We start from the raw sequence: 18,767 nt of genomic DNA, 5'->3' as shown, positions 1-18,767 counted from the left end.
CATTAACTTCTCAAGTAATAGGTAGCTGGATTATTTTACTAAGGATAAAGCATCTTTCCTTGCCTGTTTTTTTTTTTTCTGAGATGGCAGTGTTGTTTGGACAGAACTTCTTTAAAAAGGTGTTTAAAAAGCAGGTAACTGCCATGAAAAGTATTAGCCAAGTTGCTAATGTTAGGAGGAAACAAATTAGTGTCTTAAAATGGGAAGTATCAGGGGACCTTTATATTGGGCCACACTGCCAGCTTTAGTAGGAAGGTACCTGACAAGGGTAAAGATTATGGAAGTATAAATTCTGACCTTTTCCTTTTTAAGTTGAAGTATAAATTAATTTTCCAAATTCAGCTTAAGAAGCATCTTTGTTATCAAAATATCCATAATCTTGGTTTTGTTCATGAGCATGATAGTGTTCCACTGTTTAAAATAAGCATTTCAATAGTATGCAACAGATATTAGAATTTAACATTTCTAAAAACTTCTTGTTCTCCTAATTATCCTAGACTGTTGATCGCCCTGCTGAATGATGCTGTGCAGGATAACCAGTCCATCACTAATACACTGTTACCCAAAGCTTCTAGTCTAATTTGACTTTCAGAAATTCTGGTAGCAGCAAAATTACATTTTTAGTTTCTCACCTTAATTTTCCTCTTTCTGCTTTTCATCATCTTTTTAGCCTATTCCATCTTTACAATATCTTTTCAAAACACTTATTTGAGAACCATAATTCTCATAGGGAATTTTAAGTAGTAATTTTTTTCCTACAGGTGAGGGGTAAACAAACAAGAGGAAGTTCAGAAACAGCTGAACAGCTACATAGATTATTTTCTGAACCCTTAACAACAACCAACTGTCTCCAGCCTTTTTCCTGAAATCAAAAATCAGTGACTAATAATTTACGGTGGAAGGAATTTTATCAAAGTGTTCAGTGGAAATATTTTTAGAATCACTTGTTTGATAAAGTGACAGTGTAATCTAATCCTATGAATTCCATATTTGTCCCAAAGCCTGAAGCCAGGCAGTTGAAACAGAGTACTGCAATGTTACTGTGAGAAGTCTAGAATGGAATGTTGAAAGACATGGGCATTGGTGAAATTACCTATCAGTGGTATGTTTATACCCACTTAGATTTATTTAAAAGCATGTGTGGTTATCACAGTAATTGTCTTTGTCATAACGATTGCTGTAATTATTGTGATCGCATCTGTAATTGCCCAGCTGTAGTTGGGGATAGGTTTTATTCAGTTGACACTGTGTAATTAGGGTCTTTTTATTTCTTCTTCAGTTGGCAGTTCTGCAAGTAGTAGTGCCACAAGGAGAGATTCTCTATCTACTAGCTCTGACTTGTACAAAAGATCTAGTAGCAGCCTAGCACCCATAGGGCAGCCATTTTACAATAGTCTGGGATTTTCCTCCTCTCCAAGTCCAATAGGCATGCCTCTGCCAAGCCAAACGCCAGGACATTCACTTACGCCACCGCCATCACTTTCATCACATGGATCCTCATCCAGTTTGCATTTAGGTAAAAACAAAAACAAAAACAAAAAACCAAAAAAACACTTTTTGTTTGTATGTGTGTATGTATTTCTATGTGTAAAATATGTGTTGCATAAGAGATGTCACATTACCTTTGCTGTTAAACAGTTCTGTGATGAACAGGGGCCATTCCTGAGAGGTGAAGAGCACACTCAGATACTCAATGATTTGAGAGTGAAGGGCACTCAGCTTTTTGCAGTATCGGGCCAGCAACTGATTTTTCTTCCTTTGCAGAAGCCCGATAGAGAGCCCAGTAAGGCTTATTGGTCCTTTTTGTGTTATGTTTCTACAGTATGACAAGCAAGGGTGCTTTATTTTTGTTTCTACTTCAGTGTATTACCACTTAAAGGACATTTTAAGATGATGCTGTGTTCAACAGTGCAGTGACTTTGACTACTGCCCCTTACTGTGGTGAAGTAGAAAACTGAGAAAAGCTCTCAATGCAAAATGTTTTGAAAGGTAATTTTTGAGTAACTGAACCTACTACCTCGTGGCCCAGATGCTTTGCCAGGAATTCAATAGTTTATCACCAGGCTGGTGGAAAAAAAAGAAAATGCATTTGTGAAAGTAGTAAAGGCTTTGTCAGTGGTGGTTCTTTGTTACCAGATGTATTTTCTAAGGAATGATGACAGTAATCTTTCAGAAAATTTTTGAGCTAGTTAGATGACATGGGAGCTCAACCTTTTTAAAAAAAATAAAATTTAAAAATCTAAAGAACCCCCACCACAGCCTACAGTATACTTAGAAGAGAATGCCTCTAACCTGAGGTTACTTGATAAACTTTTTTCACTGCAAGTGTTTGTGGTCATTTCATTTGGATGCTAAAATCATACAATGAAACTGGATGCTATTTCAAGATTGAGTTGCCTGTTGCTCCAGTAACAGTGCACAGTTTCATGCATGTAATAGGCAACCTAATCCCCTGTACTTTTGTTAGTGCAAATAAAACGGAAAAATTTAAAAGTGCCTGCCAAAGTACACTTCAAGTGAGAAATGTGTGAGTGATTTGTATAACAAGGTTAAAAGTAATTTAAATATATTACATTTACAGTTCAGTATTCCCTTCACGGTTAAGTGCTGAATACCCGAAGTAAAACTGGGCAAGGGGATGTTTCAGCACGTTTTATTTTTTTTTACTTACCTTTTTTCCTTTTTCAGGTCTACAAAGTGCACCTTTGGGCTGAGACCAAGCATGGAAAGTTTCAGCCCAAATGGAGGCTTTTGAGAAAGTTCTGAACATCTGACAATGGGGTTATCATGGAAATCTTTTTTCTTTCTTTCTTTTCAAAGTATTCTCACAATAGTTTTCATATTACTGAAAACTATACTCAAATTTTGGAAGGCATTATCTAAAATTCGAAACACTTAAAGCTTTGTGTTGTTTCACTTTTGATAAATGTTAAATAAAAGACTTCTTTAAGTTCCCAGAAAATAAGCTGCAATCAGTATAGAGGATTACCTCTATCCGTAGAAATTGTTAAATACTGATTTTAATCTGTTTCGGACTGTTTGGCAGTGTGAACTAAGCATAGCAGTTTGTTACAATCATGTACTAGATCAGTATGTAAAGGCCAGAATGTACAGTTGTACTCTGAAAATTGACACAACCTTGTTGGCTTCCATGTGTGCTGCCTCTTCATCTTCCAAATGAAGTGGATCTTGATTATGGGTAAAATTTTGCTACCTTACCAAATTGATCTGAAATTTGGAAACTGAGGTCTTCGGGATTTTTGCATTCACAAAAATGCATTAATTTTGTTTAGCATTTCCTGTCCTCTGCACTGTGCAGTTACATCCAAGGTGCACCATCGTCAAAAGTTGAAGACTATTTCTGCAATTAATTGTCTTGTCCTGTTAAATTTCATTTGGTGTGTTCATCAACCACTCTTGGAATCATTTGTTTTGTTCTTGCATATAAAAAAAAAAAATAAAAAGGCAAAGCTTTCTCACCAGATGAGAAGTTATACCTGAAATCAAACAGGGAGTATATTTTAAGAAGGGTATGATTATCAGGTAGTCACTTTTCAGAGTAGAACATTGTAAGTTCATGTCTGCATGCAGTTTCCATTGGTATTCTGATAATGCCTGTCAAATGCAGCTCTCCCTCCACCTTCAAAACTTGTTGTCCTGCCTGCTTATATCAACAGGTTCAGCTAAGTTTAACTCCTGTTTTAAAATGGGCTTAAAACTCGGTTGCTCCTGTTTCAGCCACCAGAATCCTAGAGCACAATACTGGAAAAGGGTGCATGGTTTTATAACCCCTTTGTCAGACATTGCTGCAATTTGTAGCTTAAAAGACCAGTTTCCCTTTGCAAGAAATTTGTGATATTTTACTGGTTTTGTCTCTTCTCACCGACTCTTATCCAACACCCTAAAATAGGAATGTTCTAATTACTTTGTTTTAGTGCCAGTTTTCCTGTATTTGAAGGGATTTGTCAGTTGTCTGCAACTGCTTCTTTACTGTAATCAGTTGGAGCAGTAAGGTCATGAATTTGAACTACCCTTTCACTCCCAGGGACAACAAACTGCAAGAGGAAGTATTTTTTCCTATGTTATAAAAAAATCCTGTCGGATTGGTAGTGCTTACTTGTTTGGTGGTACATTGCAGCATTTCAAGGGATTGGTGTAGAGTAGGATTTTTTAAATCTAGGCTTTTGGAGGTAATTATTTTCTGTGTTGCAAGCCAAGCTTGTTAGTAGTTTGGGTTGATGTTGTTTTATCTTCGGAAGTGGTCGTTCTGGCTAAGAGTTAAGGCCCCTTGGCAAGACAGTATGGGGAGCTTTGCGTTGCCTTTGCCGTGTACCTACTCTGTGGGGCTTCAGTAAACCAGGCATAAGCAGCACTTGCATTGATTCATAAAATTATGTACATATATACATACACATGCATATATATGTGTAATTCTGTTTTCCATATGAAGATGGCATATTTAGCTGAGGATGAGATAAAACTACTTTTTTACCAGTAAACAAATACTTTGTAGACATGAAGTTTGAAGTGGTTATATACTAGGAAATAATATTGCTGGCTGATTTAAACATCAGTTTCTGTGCAGTAAATCTGCTTTATGTCTTGCTTAGAAATGAGTGAAGAAATATGTTGGTAATAAGTACTAACAGACTAATGCTGTCAAAACAAATGTGCCTAGATCTAGTTTTTAATTTTTTTTTCATGTTCTCCTTTACATTAAATATGCTATCCATGTTAAGGAGTTAGTAATTTAACATGCTTTATGTCCTTGAAGCTTAGTAAGGCTCTGTTTTAGATGGTCTGTATCCCTTTTGTACCTGTGTGCCTCTTCTTCCCCACAGAGTAGCCCCAGGGATTTAGGTTCAATTAAACTATAAAACAATTTAATAGTATTCATTGCGTCAGAGATCTTTGTTTTACAAGATCAGAAGTGATAGCTTAGTGATTATCTTATCTGAAGAACAAACTGCATATTTTATTCCCCAGCAGTTTGTGATTGTGTGACTATACTGATGCCTGATAAGTCTTATAAAATTTTTATGATTGCAGAAATGTTTAGACTAGGTGCTTTATTCAGTAGGGTGTGTTGCCCAAATAATTGGTAAGACCCAAGCTGTTACCTTTTTAGTTTGGAATCAGAATCTGTGTAACAAGTGTCCTGAGTTCTTGAAGAGCGTGGGGATGCAGTAGGCTTACCAGGAGGATTTGGATAACTACAATTAAGATTTCAGTTTTCCATTTCTAAGCTGTTCGCAGTCAAAGATTTCAGGAAGGAGACCAGGTGTTCTTATTGTCCACATTAATGCTTTAGTGGTTTTGGTCTAAGAGAGTAATGAGTACAGTATTTTAAAAAAATAGTCCATTGTATACAAGAGTATATCTGCATATAATAAGTACCTGTGACAATATGCTTTTATTTTAGGGGTTTTACTATTTATTTCAAAGCTGCAAAGTTGCCACTGAGCTATAACACTGCTCCTGTAATAAAAGGTTACACGAGAAGCTAATTACCTATTAAATTACTGGTTTTTATAATAGCATCCAGGGTTTTACAAGGTTAAGCTTTCAGTGTGCTTTTGTAGTAGGACAGGTTCTTCTAGGCACAATGGATATCTTTTCAGCCTTCCTGTATTATGATCCTGCTTAACGTGATCATCCCAAGCAGTTTCACAGGCTAGACAGGAGTCTCCCGGTTGCAGCATAGTTGTTTTACATGTCTTCAAAAGGGATGGTTCCTAAATTAGACTGAAGAAAGGCTTGGTAAATACTCAGTATGCAATGTATTGTATACGTGCATTTCTACTACACGTATATGGTATTTTTGTTAAAAGCTCCAAAATTTCGTAATATCTGTGTTAATTCTTGAAGAAATTGTCACATTTAATTTATACTTACACAAAGGTTCAGTTAAAAAAAAAAAAAAGCTGAAACAATTCCTGATTCGCACGTGCAGTTCCATGACTGTGTTTGTTAATTAGAGCCATGCGGTTTGTGGGCATATGATCAAAACTACTTTTTGGCACAGAATTCAGTGGAGCAATAGAGATGCTGCTACAAGACTGTAGCCTATAAGACTTCCTTTTAAACGGGCTTAGCTGCCCTCTCGTGGCATTAAATAGTGTTACTACACAGCACTGACAGGGAAGCTGGGATTTCATTCGTGTGTTGAAATAATCTAGAAATACCGTGATTTCAGGAGCATAACTTTTTTGTTCTTTAGAAGGCTGTTTCTAGAAGAGAGATGACTGTATAGCATCACTCTGCATACTGCTTCACCTGCAGAATGTTGGGTTTCTTTTTTCTTTTTGTCTGTTAGTATCATGTCGCTGTCGGCTCTTTTCTGGAAATAGTGATTGTCAATGGAAACTAAAAATGATAGTTAAAAAAAAAACCTTGATTTTCTGGCTTAAAGAATTAAGAGGCTTTAATTTAAAAGAAAACTTAGTGGTTTTTAAAAGGTATTGTGGGGCATAAAGTGTTTGCTGATTCTTTACTGATTCTTAACCACTGAATTTTGAAAACTAATTGTGAAATAAGTACTAATTATTCTTATCTTAGGGCGTAATCCTATACAGTGCAATAAATACGATGCTTGATAGTCTTGCAGATTCTAGTATTGCAATTTGACCTTTCAAAAAAGTTACTTTACCATTCATACATTACCAGCCCACTGTAGCACTGTTGTTGCCTGGCCTTACAAATACTTGGAACCAAAAGAAGGCTTGGCTGGGGCACTGGCAGATGATTTCTGTTTTATTTTAAATTAATTTTGTAATAGAGCACCATTCAAACAGCACATACTGCAATCTCTTATAAATTCAAATGTAGATATTCTGTTGATTTTGAAAGGGCTTTCAGTTACTATGTCACTTTATAGATAATTTGTAGAGAGAATGATAATGCTTTCCTTTTCCAGTTCATACTTGATAATTTTAGGTTGTGTGGGTTGTTTTTTTTTCCTGGTAGTAGAGTTGAGGTTTCTAGGTGGGAATTGTATTTGAATATTTCTGGTTGTAGTATAGTAGCAGTATCCCTTTTAAAAATCATACTGTAGTTGGGAAGGACGCTTTGTCTGCATGCTTATTATGATAATTGTTGCCTGTTGTAAAGTGGAGAGGAGGGAGGCCTGCTGGGGGAGTTCAGAGTGACATCAGCTGATTAGAGAGCAATATGTGAGGAGACATTCACAGGAATGTGAGATGATGATAGCTGTAGGTGGAATCACTAGCAAAAATGAGTAGGACCTAAACATAGGAAGGCAATTCAGTTCTTGGAAAGTAAGGAGAAATGAAGTGTAGAGAGAGCTATGTGGTTTTTTGCAGCAAGGAAAGGACTTCATGGTTCTAAAAGGAAGTTTGAGATATCTTTGGTTGTTTTAGAATTAAGTAGGGCATTCTTAGTTACCTGGTTTGAAATTTGACAATTTTAGTGCTTACAAGAGGTACCGTATTGAAAGCCTGGGATGCTGAAGTCATCAAATATCTTGCTGAACAGGTACAGCATGACAAGAGGCACCACGTGTACCTCCCCAAAAATGTTCTTTCACACTATAAATTGGAAAGGTACCTCAGTAGGGACTGAAGGGTAGTTCAGATTTCATGGTCTATTTTGAATCAATTGGCTAACTTTGAGACTGCTAACAAGGATATAAGTCAGTATTACTTGTGAAGTGGAAATCTGCCCACTAAGCTAAGACCCACCCAGTTCTAAAGTTTCTGTAAGTCTGAGTGGGTGCTCACTTTACCTGCTTTGTTTTATTCTTCTAATGACATTTCTTTTCCTGGTGCCCTTCACATAAAACAAAAATGAGGAGGAGAATGGTTTTATTTATTGGAAGATAAAGCTATCTAACTCCTCCAGCTATAATGAGGTAAATATAAAAAGACAACACTGTTGTTTTCTTTGGCTCCAGGGTATATCTGTAGTTCTAGTACACTTACTGTTTTGCTGGTGATTATTTTCGTTACGGCTTTTACTGACAGAACTGCTTCCTTATAGGAGGACTGACAAATGGTAGTGGTCGCTATATTTCTGCAGCACCTGGAGCCGAAGCAAAGTATCGCAGTGCAGCAAGTACCTCCAGTCTTTTTAGCTCCACCAGTCAGCTCTTCCCTCCTTCACGCCTTCGTTACAGTAGGTCTGATATTATGCCTTCTGGACGTAGTCGATTGCTGGAAGATTTCAGAAACAATCGTTTCCCTAATCTTCAACTGAGAGACCTTGTTGGACATATTGTTGAATTTTCCCAAGACCAGCATGGTTCTAGGTAATTATTATTATAAAGTTAATAACTTAATAATGTTTTACTGCTTTGATATTGTTATACTAACATCAAACAATTTGAATGAGCTGCTAGTCATCTTAATACAAAGCATGTCATTAATTGGAGCACATGCTCTTACACTGACCTTTTACTTCTCTAAGAAATTTCATTATAAAACTAGTATAAACTTAGCTGCTTGTAGAAGTTCTCAGTGTAGAAATAGCCTCATAACTAGACTTGTAAACTCTAGTATTTAGGTATCAAAAAGGTGTTGATTAAGAAAACAAAATATCTGGCATCTGGAATGTAAAACTATTTTTCAGCAATACATCATCAGGTACTTAGTTACTGTTATTCTTTTCATCTTTAATCCTTTCCAAATGAAAGGTTTTAAGTATCATTTTACTAAAATGTATCCGTTTATATGCAAAGGCACTACTTTCATTTTAATTAAGTTTCATAAATGTTGAATACTTGCTTTAGAATTTTGAGGTGTCGCATTGAAATAGCGTTTGAGAGGTTTTCCTGTTATTTATGTAAAGCATAATGTACTTTTTTTTGCACTTAGATTTATACAGCAAAAGCTGGAGCGAGCTACTCCAGCTGAGCGCCAGATGGTATTTAATGAGATCCTGCAAGCAGCATATCAATTGATGACTGATGTGTTTGGAAACTATGTAATACAGAAGTTCTTTGAGGTAAGCATAACACTCAGTGTATGAACAGAAATGTGAATGAAATGCTGTAAAATCTGATTAACTGGTTTTTTGCTTAACATCGTAGCAGAAGTCTACTGGACTTTTACCACAGAACCCAGGAGTATAACACACGTGTTTTCTGTTCTGTGTATCCTGCATTTTTTTGTAACAGACACAGTTTCTCTTTACACTGGTGATGCATACATTGGTGAATGTACAGGCTGCACACTAAGGCTTTGCAAGCCTTTTAGCGTAATTTACAGAGACCGTCATTAGATGATGGGGAATGTAAAGATTTGAAGGATACTTTTTATTGGTTACTGCATCTTGGTAAAGAGTGGATCTGGAAAATGCTCTTGCACTCAAATAAGTAGCTGTGTGAACTTCATCCGGTGCTGTATATGAAGAAACTCACATAAAATGTATTGAGGCAGAAGAATTTTGAGGAAGGGATGTCATAAGATACATCCAATATTACTAAAACCAGTATTTAAAACAGCTTTGGTTTTTGTTAAAAGCTGTGGGGTAAAAAAAAAAGAAAAAGTGCCATATCAAAATGTTACAAGATTTTACTTAGAGAGAAGAAAAAACAATACCTGTATCCTGGAAAAAGTTATATGTAGAAAACTTATCTAGTGTAGTGTACTTTAAATTAAGGACCACATCAAAGTATCTGGGTGCATAGAAGGTGAAACTGGAGAATGTCCGATAAGAAAAAAGATCTTTGCCATAAACAGGAATGTAGTCTTTAATGAGTAATCTACAAAACAATATGCTTGCTTTTTTTATTTGATATTCATAAATATCTTCTGAAAAGTGTGGCTGATGCAAGATCAGTGTGGTATGTAAGATCTTGATCTTGCTCAAGGGTATCAATTGCTGGTTTTTTTCAGTAATTCCAGGTTGGATGGATACATAGGTAATCATTGTTAATTTAATGTTTTAATCTTAATTCTGTGGAAGAGTTCTCAAGAGAAAAGTGCACTAGGCCTTAGGTGTAGTAAGGTATGTAGTGCATTATTTATTTAAGTAGGAAGTTGAAGTTGTTTGAGCTTTCTTCAGAGCCTTAGGAGACTACAGGCATGGGGTTTGACAGTTCTCAGCAGTGCTACATGAACATTGCTGGTGCCACCCAGCTTATTGTCCAGGTGGTCACTTCTGTGTGGTTTCTTGTTCTGTGCCAACTCGGGAGCTTACGTGGGGATCTGGGAACAGGGTTTTGTGTATTACTGTGAAGCTTGACTGGCTTCTACTCTGCTCAGCATGGAGCAGCACAGAAGGTTGTGGTAGAACTGTGGGGGGAGTAATATGGACAGGAATTAGCTACTGCTGAAAAACATTGGTTGAATTATACTCTAATGCAGCCAGTGTACAAAGCCAGTTTTATTTTCTTCTGCAAAGACCATGTATTTCTACATTTCCCAAAGCACCCATAGTAAGAATGATCCTTCAAGCCGGGTGAAGTTATCAAGAAGCTGCTTCGGGGGTTGAAATCTTCTCCCTGCATTCTCCTAGTACACCTTGCTTACTATATACGAGATACACTGACCAGTACAAATGTGAGATATCAGAGAAAAACTGATTTTAATTAATAAGTTATAGTAATCTGTAATTAATTTACCTGGTATAATTTGTCTAAGTAAGTGGGTGTTTCTACAGAAAGGCAAGTATAAACTACTTAGATTTCTTCTGTTGTCTTTCATGTCTTTCAAGGTCATGCATGTGATAGCAGGTGTGTGACTGGAAAAGGAATATTACAAAATGTTGCATTTAGAAAATAAAAGCTTCTGATAAATATACCCACCAAAAATAAAAAGCAAAAAATTATTCAAGGAGGGCAGTGAATCTATAATACATCATGAAAATACTTCGACATGTAAATTCCCACATTGCTGCAATATGTCTTCATTTGTTAACTGCATATTTATTTTTCTTTTAGTTTGGAAGCCTGGATCAAAAGTTAGCCCTAGCAACACGCATACGTGGTCATGTTCTGCCATTAGCCCTACAGATGTATGGTTGTCGTGTTATTCAGAAAGCACTTGAGTCAATCTCACCTGACCAGCAGGTAATTGTAAGTTAGAGCAATACTTACTTTTATTTTTTTTTCTTTTTTTATCTGTATTTTTACTTGCTTAAATTGATTATCATTCCCTTCATTATAAAATGCCCTAGAGATCAAAATGGTTGTTTAAATTAAAATGCTGAGGTACGCAAGTAAACCACCAGTGAAGGCGAAGATTGGACAGTTAGGATAAAATGGAATATTTTTTTGAGGGGGGGGGGAAAAAAAATCATTGTAAGGACAAGGATAATCTTTTTTTCCAGAATGAAATGGTGAAAGAGCTGGATGGTCATGTTCTGAAATGTGTGAAAGATCAAAATGGAAACCATGTTGTGCAAAAATGTATTGAGTGTGTTCAGCCCCAGTCGCTCCAGTTCATCATTGACGCATTCAAAGGACAGGTAGTGTCAACAGTTCATTTCCTCTTCTGTACTGTTGCTTTGATGTGCAGAATTTTTCCGTCATTTGCCTGTACAAGATAGTGTTTGACACTTTTCAGTCAGCTTAAGTAGGATAAAAAAGGGATGATAAAATAGAAAAGCTGTTGAAGAGACAGCTAACATGCTGTAAAAAGATGAATCTGTTGGAGATAAGGCTCTAGAAAGACCTGTTTGGATGTATTATAAATACCAATATAGAGGTATTTGGCTTAAGGCCAGGCTTTCTGTTTGAGTTTTGTGATATGCCATTTCAAATTTCCTTTATAACTTTTAACATTCCCATTTTTGATATAATAATAAACTGTCTGCTCTCTAGCATATATTGTTCATTAAAAATTTCCATTTTCTTCTTCTGTTGCTTATGTTGCAAGTCTGTATTTCAGTATTTCCAAATTAATCCCTATCATTAAGGAAATACTTTGAAGAAATATACTAATCTGTTCCCTACATATGGGGTAGTGTTGAGTGAAGGGGAGTGGTATTTGTTTATTTAAGGTTGGGATTTTTGTTTTGTTTCCAAAAAAGTTATTAATATAAGATTGATATTGTGCTGCAGGCTAGAGAATATGCTACAGCTAAATAAAATTTTAATACTCTGAGACAAATGTGTACTTTTATAGTCTCAAGAAGAATTGTAAAAATCTTAACTAACTTGGCTGTGTTACTAAATTTTGCTTTAATGGATGGCCAAATGTGTTGCTTAACAAAGTCTACAATATCCTCCTCTCGCATTTTACACAACAGCAATACCTGAATTATTGTTGTACATAGTAGTAAATGGCGTACCAAGGTTTTTAGGGTTGGGTCTTTTTCCATCAAAAAGTGTGCTTGGGGTAGATGAGATGCAGTTTTCTAAACTGTATCTAATCTGAAGTGGCAAATGAAAAACACCACTCTTTATTCATGTCATGTAACAATACATCTCTTTTTCACCTGCTTGCATTCTTTGGATCTCTGTCTAATCAGACATGATCCTGTGTTCAGTTCTGACCAACACTGTCTCTTAAATCTTCTGAATTAATCCCTGAAACACAAACCTGGCTTCTGGAGAAGCAAACAAAAGGAATAAGCAAGATTTTGTATGTTTTCTATGTTTTCTCTATGTTTTGGATACTTATTCGCAAACTTCATATCTGTAGCAGGGAGCCTGTTGTATATGCTGGAATGTGAAATTGGTGAAAATCAGCCACAATAATTGAACTCCTTTTTATAAATGTCGAAATCCTAAACTTTGAAAATTAAGTACAAAGGTAAAAGGAAAGCTTGAAAGGTGAACAGTGCTTAACTAAGGGTCATACTTCCAGGCTTTCCTTTGCAGCTAAGTATGTTAGAAACATTGTAATGAAAACTTGGTTTCTTAGTTGTGTAATTACTGGAGTCCTTGACACCCAAAAAAATTGCATTTTCATCTTTTCCGTGACTTCTACTGGAGATGGAATTCTGATATTGTCAGGCAAAACTGTTTTTATAGAAGTAGCTGACATGTTCGAGTCCATTTCAAACATGGTAATATAACTGTGTCTGTAAACTTCGGTTGGCTTAACTTCAGTTTGCATTTCTATTTTAAGGTATTTGTACTTTCAACTCATCCATATGGTTGTAGAGTAATTCAGCGTATTCTGGAACACTGTACTGCTGAGCAGACTTTGCCAATCTTAGAAGAACTGCATCAACACACAGAACAGCTAGTGCAGGTTAGTACATATTTTCATTTTTAATGCATTTCAGAGCCTGTTTTTGTTAACATAAATTATTCCTATTTCTTAGTTTGAGACATAGTTGAAATGCGTCTGCTTCTTTTTTGTTCTGTAGACATTGATTTTTTTTGTTTTTCTTTCCTTCCATAGTTTTAATGAAAATGAATTTGGAAGTTGGGAGGCAAAGAAGATATAAAAAGCCTTTTTCTTACACATTTGACTGTAGCTTCGAATATACATTATAAATGCACAGAATTAGTATATTTTTTTTATTATAAAGACTGCCTTTTTGTAGTTTATCTTGATTTGGTCAGGTGTCCTTCAGATAACTTTTGATAATATCTAAATACAAAATAACATTGTCAAAAATATACATTTTGCATATTCTTACACAAAAAGGGCATCTTTTGTAAAAGAAGGCAAACGACCTTATACAACGTGATGTTGTCTTAGTTCTCTGAGAAGAACAAAATGAGTACTACAAATGGCTTTGAAATTGAATCAGTTTAAAATACTAGAAGGGACTCGGTATTCAGTAGGAATTTCCACACATAAAAAGGCAAGAATTGCCTTTTGCTACTTATTCACAGTCTAGTTTATTTCTCAGGGGTTTCTTGTATATACAAATATCTAGTTAAAATGTAACTGTCTTGGGGAACCAAAGTTCAGGGTAATATTATGGCTGGTAAAGAATTATGATCTTAATTTTGAGGACTTCTTTCTTTAAGAGGATAAAAGCTGCTCTACCAAAATGATGGGTTTTATAGCCTATTTACATTTTGTTTGTAAATTTGTGGTCCATTGAGTAATTTGTGATGCAATATTTCTTGCATCACTTTGTTTCTATAATGTTGACATTACTGTATTTTTCCTTATATCCATGCAAATAATAATATGAAAGCTTATACAGATAAGAAAACCTGTGTAGATTACTTGGTATGAACACAAAAGAAAATTTAAGTCATCTTATTTTCAGGATCAATATGGAAATTACGTTATTCAACATGTACTGGAGCACGGTCGTCCTGAAGACAAGAGTAAAATAGTTTCAGAAATAAGAGGAAAAGTTCTAGCTCTGAGTCAGCACAAATTTGCCAGGTATTGCACAGCCTTCATATATTAAAGGTTCACTAACCTTTTAAAGTTGTAGTATTGGATTTATTTATAGTGTTCCAAAAAGGATATGATAGGGGTTTTTCTGTTTGTGTAACTTGCCTCCTGAAATTTCATATTTTTATAGAGATGAACGGCAGTGATATTTTGTACTAAATGTGGGGAAAGGAAAGGGGAAATGCTGTTCTGTAGCAGAACAAAGAAGATTCCACGGGTTTATGGGATGATTTTTGTTATCCTTGTAAAAGTGCAGGAAGTGGATTCCAGGTCTCCATGTGAGGCTCCCCAGAGCCAGGTGAAAAGCTCTTCTGGAACTTATTTGATGAGCTGGAACTTCCTGACTGTTTGTCAGTCCAGCCAAGCAATTTACAAGTATAAAAAGGCTGGCTTTAAAAAGTGGTGCTTCAGCCTGACAAGGGTGGTATGCATTAGGAAGTCTCAAAGACTGTTGGAGGAGTCCTGAACTACTAAAATTAGAACCAAAAACTCAACCTTCGGTGCTTTTCACTGAAATATAGATTATGTGCCTTTTGCTAAGGAAAACACCTCAGAATTAATCCTGGATGATTTAGTAAGACTAACCTTGTCGTCAACATTAAGTAAAGATGCACTGTGATGTTATGGGGGCATTTGTTTTAAAAATGGATTGTATGCAAACTATCAGGTTTATCTGGATTTTATTTTTCTTTGCAGAAATAGAAACTGTTCATAATCCTCTCTCTTGGAACTTGCTTAATTTCTGAAGCACAAATTTAGGACCAGAATCACCTTGCTGTCTTTTAAGCTTTGATGGCCTTTGCAGCTTCTGAGATATGTAGAAGATCAGAGACTTCCTTTACAAAAAGAAATACTTGACACTATCTCTGATCTAGGCATGCTCCTGAAAAGTACCTTTATTCAAAAAGCAGAAAGCCTTGTATCTGCCTTTCTCTGTGTCTTAAAAGGGCCCACAACCAAAACATCTGCAACCTGAGGTCCAGTGGAAAATGTCTCCTACAAGACAATAAGTATCAGAAAATTACCTTTTTTACATGAGTAGGAGTGTATAATCCTTTAACTTCCTCAGTCATTACAGGTTAAAGATGTGGAAATCAGAACTTGATGCGTTTACCATGTACTCTTTAGTGGCATTAAGACACTTGAACAGTTCAGATAAATTTAAAATTGCTACTTAAAAGAATGTTACATCTTAAGTCACAGAATGCATTTGTCTTGTTTTTCAGCAATGTGGTAGAAAAATGTGTAACTCATGCTTCTCGTGCTGAAAGAGCTTTGCTTATTGATGAGGTCTGTTGCCAGAATGATGGTCCTCACAGTGCCTTATACACCATGATGAAGGACCAGTATGCCAACTATGTTGTTCAGAAGATGATTGATATGGCCGAACCTGCTCAGCGGAAGATAATAATGCACAAGGTATGTTTGTATATAGTTGTATTCATTCAGAAAATATTATCTATACTAATTTTGCTGCTAGAATACCTTTCCCTCTGGAGGCAAAATTTACTAGTTCTGTAATCTAGAGCATCATGTATAAACATTAAATTCAGTGGAGCTTGATAAAGCAGAATATATTCAGATGTCTGAGCACTGAGGTAAAAAAGTAAATCTACAGAAAAGTTTCAAAAGTTGGATTTTATATCCTCTCTTTGTGCCAGCTTTTCTGTGAAAATACTTGTAATATAAAAATGTAGTATCTGTCATCTTTATTAATACAACAGAAGAAACACAGGTTTCTCTTTTTATTTGCTGGTTGCTGGTATAAGTCTGTTCTGCAGTTCCCCCAAAAGAGATTTCCACACTTCCTAACATACAGACACAATTTCTACTTAAGAATATCCAGGCATGGACAAAAGTGCTGTTGCCATAATTGCCCTAGGTAGGGCCCAGGGTATTCCTGCGGGAGCTCTGCTTCCCCCAGTCACCAATAGGGCACTCCCACAAAAGGGCTACCTCCCTTTTCCTGTGACAGGTATGTCAATTGTTTGGCGAGTCAAAATCATAGATTTTACATCTTTCCAGAAACTTAGAAAATTTTGAAATACAGGCTTCTGACATTTTTTTTTATATAGTATTTTACAAGTGTAGTAACCTCTACTTAAAATTTTGGAGAGTGGAAGAATAATGGGTTTCTTCTTACAGATTCGACCCCACATCACAACTCTGCGTAAATATACTTACGGCAAACACATTCTGGCGAAGCTGGAAAAGTATTACCTGAAGAACAGTGCTGATCTGGGGCCAATTGGTGGACCACCAAATGGGATGCTGTAAAAGACAAAAAGAAATGGAAGAAAAATTGAATTGTGAATGATCAAAACATACAACTTAACTATAAATGTTCTGATTTTTTTAAATCTATTTATTGACTTTGTTCATCCATTTGTAAAATTTTTATTCTTGTGTATATTTTTGGGGAGTGAATTATTAAAAAAAAAAAGAAAAAAAAAAAAAGAAAAAATATCTCCAGCCCTGATCCAGAGACCTATCAGATTGGATGGCTGGCAAAGCACAGAATGCCTGTATATGATGTAATTGTATCAAAATAGCTGTCACATATTTTGTAAATTTTTACCTTGTAAAGTCACTGAAATAGTTTTTAAAGGGAAAAAGTACAGTATTCTTTTAATACACTGGCTTGCAATCTGGTAGGTCTACCCAGCATCATAGCACAACAGGTTTATAGAGTTGTATATAGAATTAATCCTTATTTTTCCCTTTTGTGTGAAGTCTTTTATACCAGATTAAAATTGATCAGCTGCATAAACATTATTTAACATGTTGAAAAGTTAAGTTGTATTTTGGTGGTTCACAACATACTATCCAAAAAATAAAAAGGGCCCAGCAAATTAAGGTAGGGAATAACAAAACAACGGAAACTTCAAAAGACTAGCTTTCATCGCTTGCTGTGGATGCAGTTGTTTTTAAATGGTGCCCTAAGGTTTTCTCTAGCAATGTATTAAAAATAAAAGTGCTGTATATACTTATATATTTAATTGTTGTACAAGGTAGAGGGATTAAAATGATGGTGGTACTTCCACTCAGTAATGTCCACTGTTGGAAAAGGAGTGAACCCTGTATTAACTTTACAGTCAGTTTCACAAGGCAGGAAGAGTAGAGATTTGTATTTTTTTATTTTGCATATAGAATTGTAAGGATTTTAAAGTGTTGAGCATTTATTTTGCTTTCTCACTGTAGATGCAAAAAAATAGGTATTGCTGAAGAGAAAAGGGGCCACTGAAAACTAAACTTGATAGCTCAACATTTAAGCATGATTGATTAAATATTCAGATAGCTTTTTTGCTTCCTATAAATATATGCATTGTATACGTGTAGTTAATAGGTGTAAGTTTACAGTTTGAAAACAAATCTCTCGTTTCGATGTTTATTACAAGCCTTGCTAATTTAGTAGTGATGCTTACCTTGGTTGTACAGATGTACATTTGTAAACCTTCATGCTGTAAATGTAATTTGTTTTACCCCTTTTGGGGACAAAAATTTGCATTTTAGTGTATATTCATATCCCCATTCCCTTTTCTCCCCCTGGCATATAGTGTTGTATAATGTAAATTTATTTCAGCAAATCAAGAGTGATTTTTTTAAATTCTATCTTTATATGGTTTCAGAAATATGAACCGGCTTTCTTTTTATCTATTGTGAGAAACATTATGTTTTGTTTATAACATAGCTGTTGATTCTGTTAATATGGACACTTTGGGAAATCAGTCTGTTCAAATTTTAAATCGGGATAATAAGCATAGTGAGAAATGGACTGAAATATTTGGTTATCACAGAAACCAATGCTTCTTCCATCTTAATAAATGTGGCATGATTTTTTTGTACAGAAGAGTACTGTATTTTTGAATAGCCTTCTCCCAGCGTAAAGCAAATATGTATGATACTGTCAATTTTTTTCTCTGGACATATGACATTGTAACAGTAACATAAAGATGATGTACATTTACAAGCGGCCTTATGTACATTTCCCAATGATCTTTTTAAGGCAGAATTGTGACCATATGTGTATAATTAAAATCCTTTTTAATCCTTTGCCTATGGAAATATTTTGGAAAAAGCTTACTTTGTATATTCAGTTTCTGAAAGATAAAAGAAAGTGCTTTGTATGTTGTTGAAGTAAGTATTTTGTGTGAAACATTCATTTGGATGGCTTAACCTATAGTTTTGATCAACAAGATAGTGTGAAAGCAATGTCGTGAGCATTGATCAAATAAAAGGATGTTACAGTAGGGGTCTGATCATGAGGAAAGAAAATAGTAGTGGTATAAACTTGTATAAGGAATTATGTTGTTTTACTGTTTATATCAGGTTTACATAAATCTTATTAAAGCATACATCTGAGGTGCTACTGTTTTTAATGGTAGCGTTAACTCATTAATAGGCAAATGGGAAAGTTTGTTCTGGCCTACTTACAGTTACTGAATTTGTCATTTAGTGCCTGCATTAAGTGATGTAGTAGGCCTAATTACTTTT

General features: G+C 35.4%; 1 protein-coding gene across 5 annotated transcripts in view; it reads left to right on the top strand.

Moving 5' to 3' along the window:
• Positions 1-18,523, top strand: part of PUM2 (pumilio RNA-binding family member 2) — a 39,176-nt gene extending 20,653 nt beyond the window's left edge. For 3 of the 5 annotated variants that reach the window (XM_010072894.1, XM_010072892.1, XM_010072890.1), the window contains exons 11-19: positions 1,280-1,516; positions 7,999-8,266; positions 8,832-8,961; positions 10,901-11,029; positions 11,290-11,427; positions 13,035-13,160; positions 14,140-14,261; positions 15,500-15,692; positions 16,419-18,523. In XM_010072894.1, coding sequence (XP_010071196.1) covers positions 1,280-1,516; positions 7,999-8,266; positions 8,832-8,961; positions 10,901-11,029; positions 11,290-11,427; positions 13,035-13,160; positions 14,140-14,261; positions 15,500-15,692; positions 16,419-16,550 — 1,475 coding nt within the window. In that variant the 3' untranslated portion in view covers positions 16,551-18,523. Of the gene's footprint in view, positions 1-1,279; positions 1,517-7,998; positions 8,267-8,831; positions 8,962-10,900; positions 11,036-11,289; positions 11,428-13,034; positions 13,161-14,139; positions 14,262-15,499; positions 15,693-16,418 lie in introns of all 5 variants that reach the window. The other 2 variants (XM_010072891.1, XM_010072895.1) reach the window with 2 other exon arrangements.
• The last annotated feature ends 244 nt before the right edge of the window (positions 18,524-18,767 follow it).

The sequence above is a fragment of the Pterocles gutturalis genome, unplaced genomic scaffold (assembly GCF_000699245.1).
Source record: "Pterocles gutturalis isolate BGI_N339 unplaced genomic scaffold, ASM69924v1 scaffold40252, whole genome shotgun sequence".
In the NCBI taxonomy this organism is placed as follows: domain Eukaryota; kingdom Metazoa; phylum Chordata; class Aves; order Pterocliformes; family Pteroclidae; genus Pterocles; species Pterocles gutturalis.
This window is presented reverse-complemented; position numbering and strand designations above follow the sequence as displayed.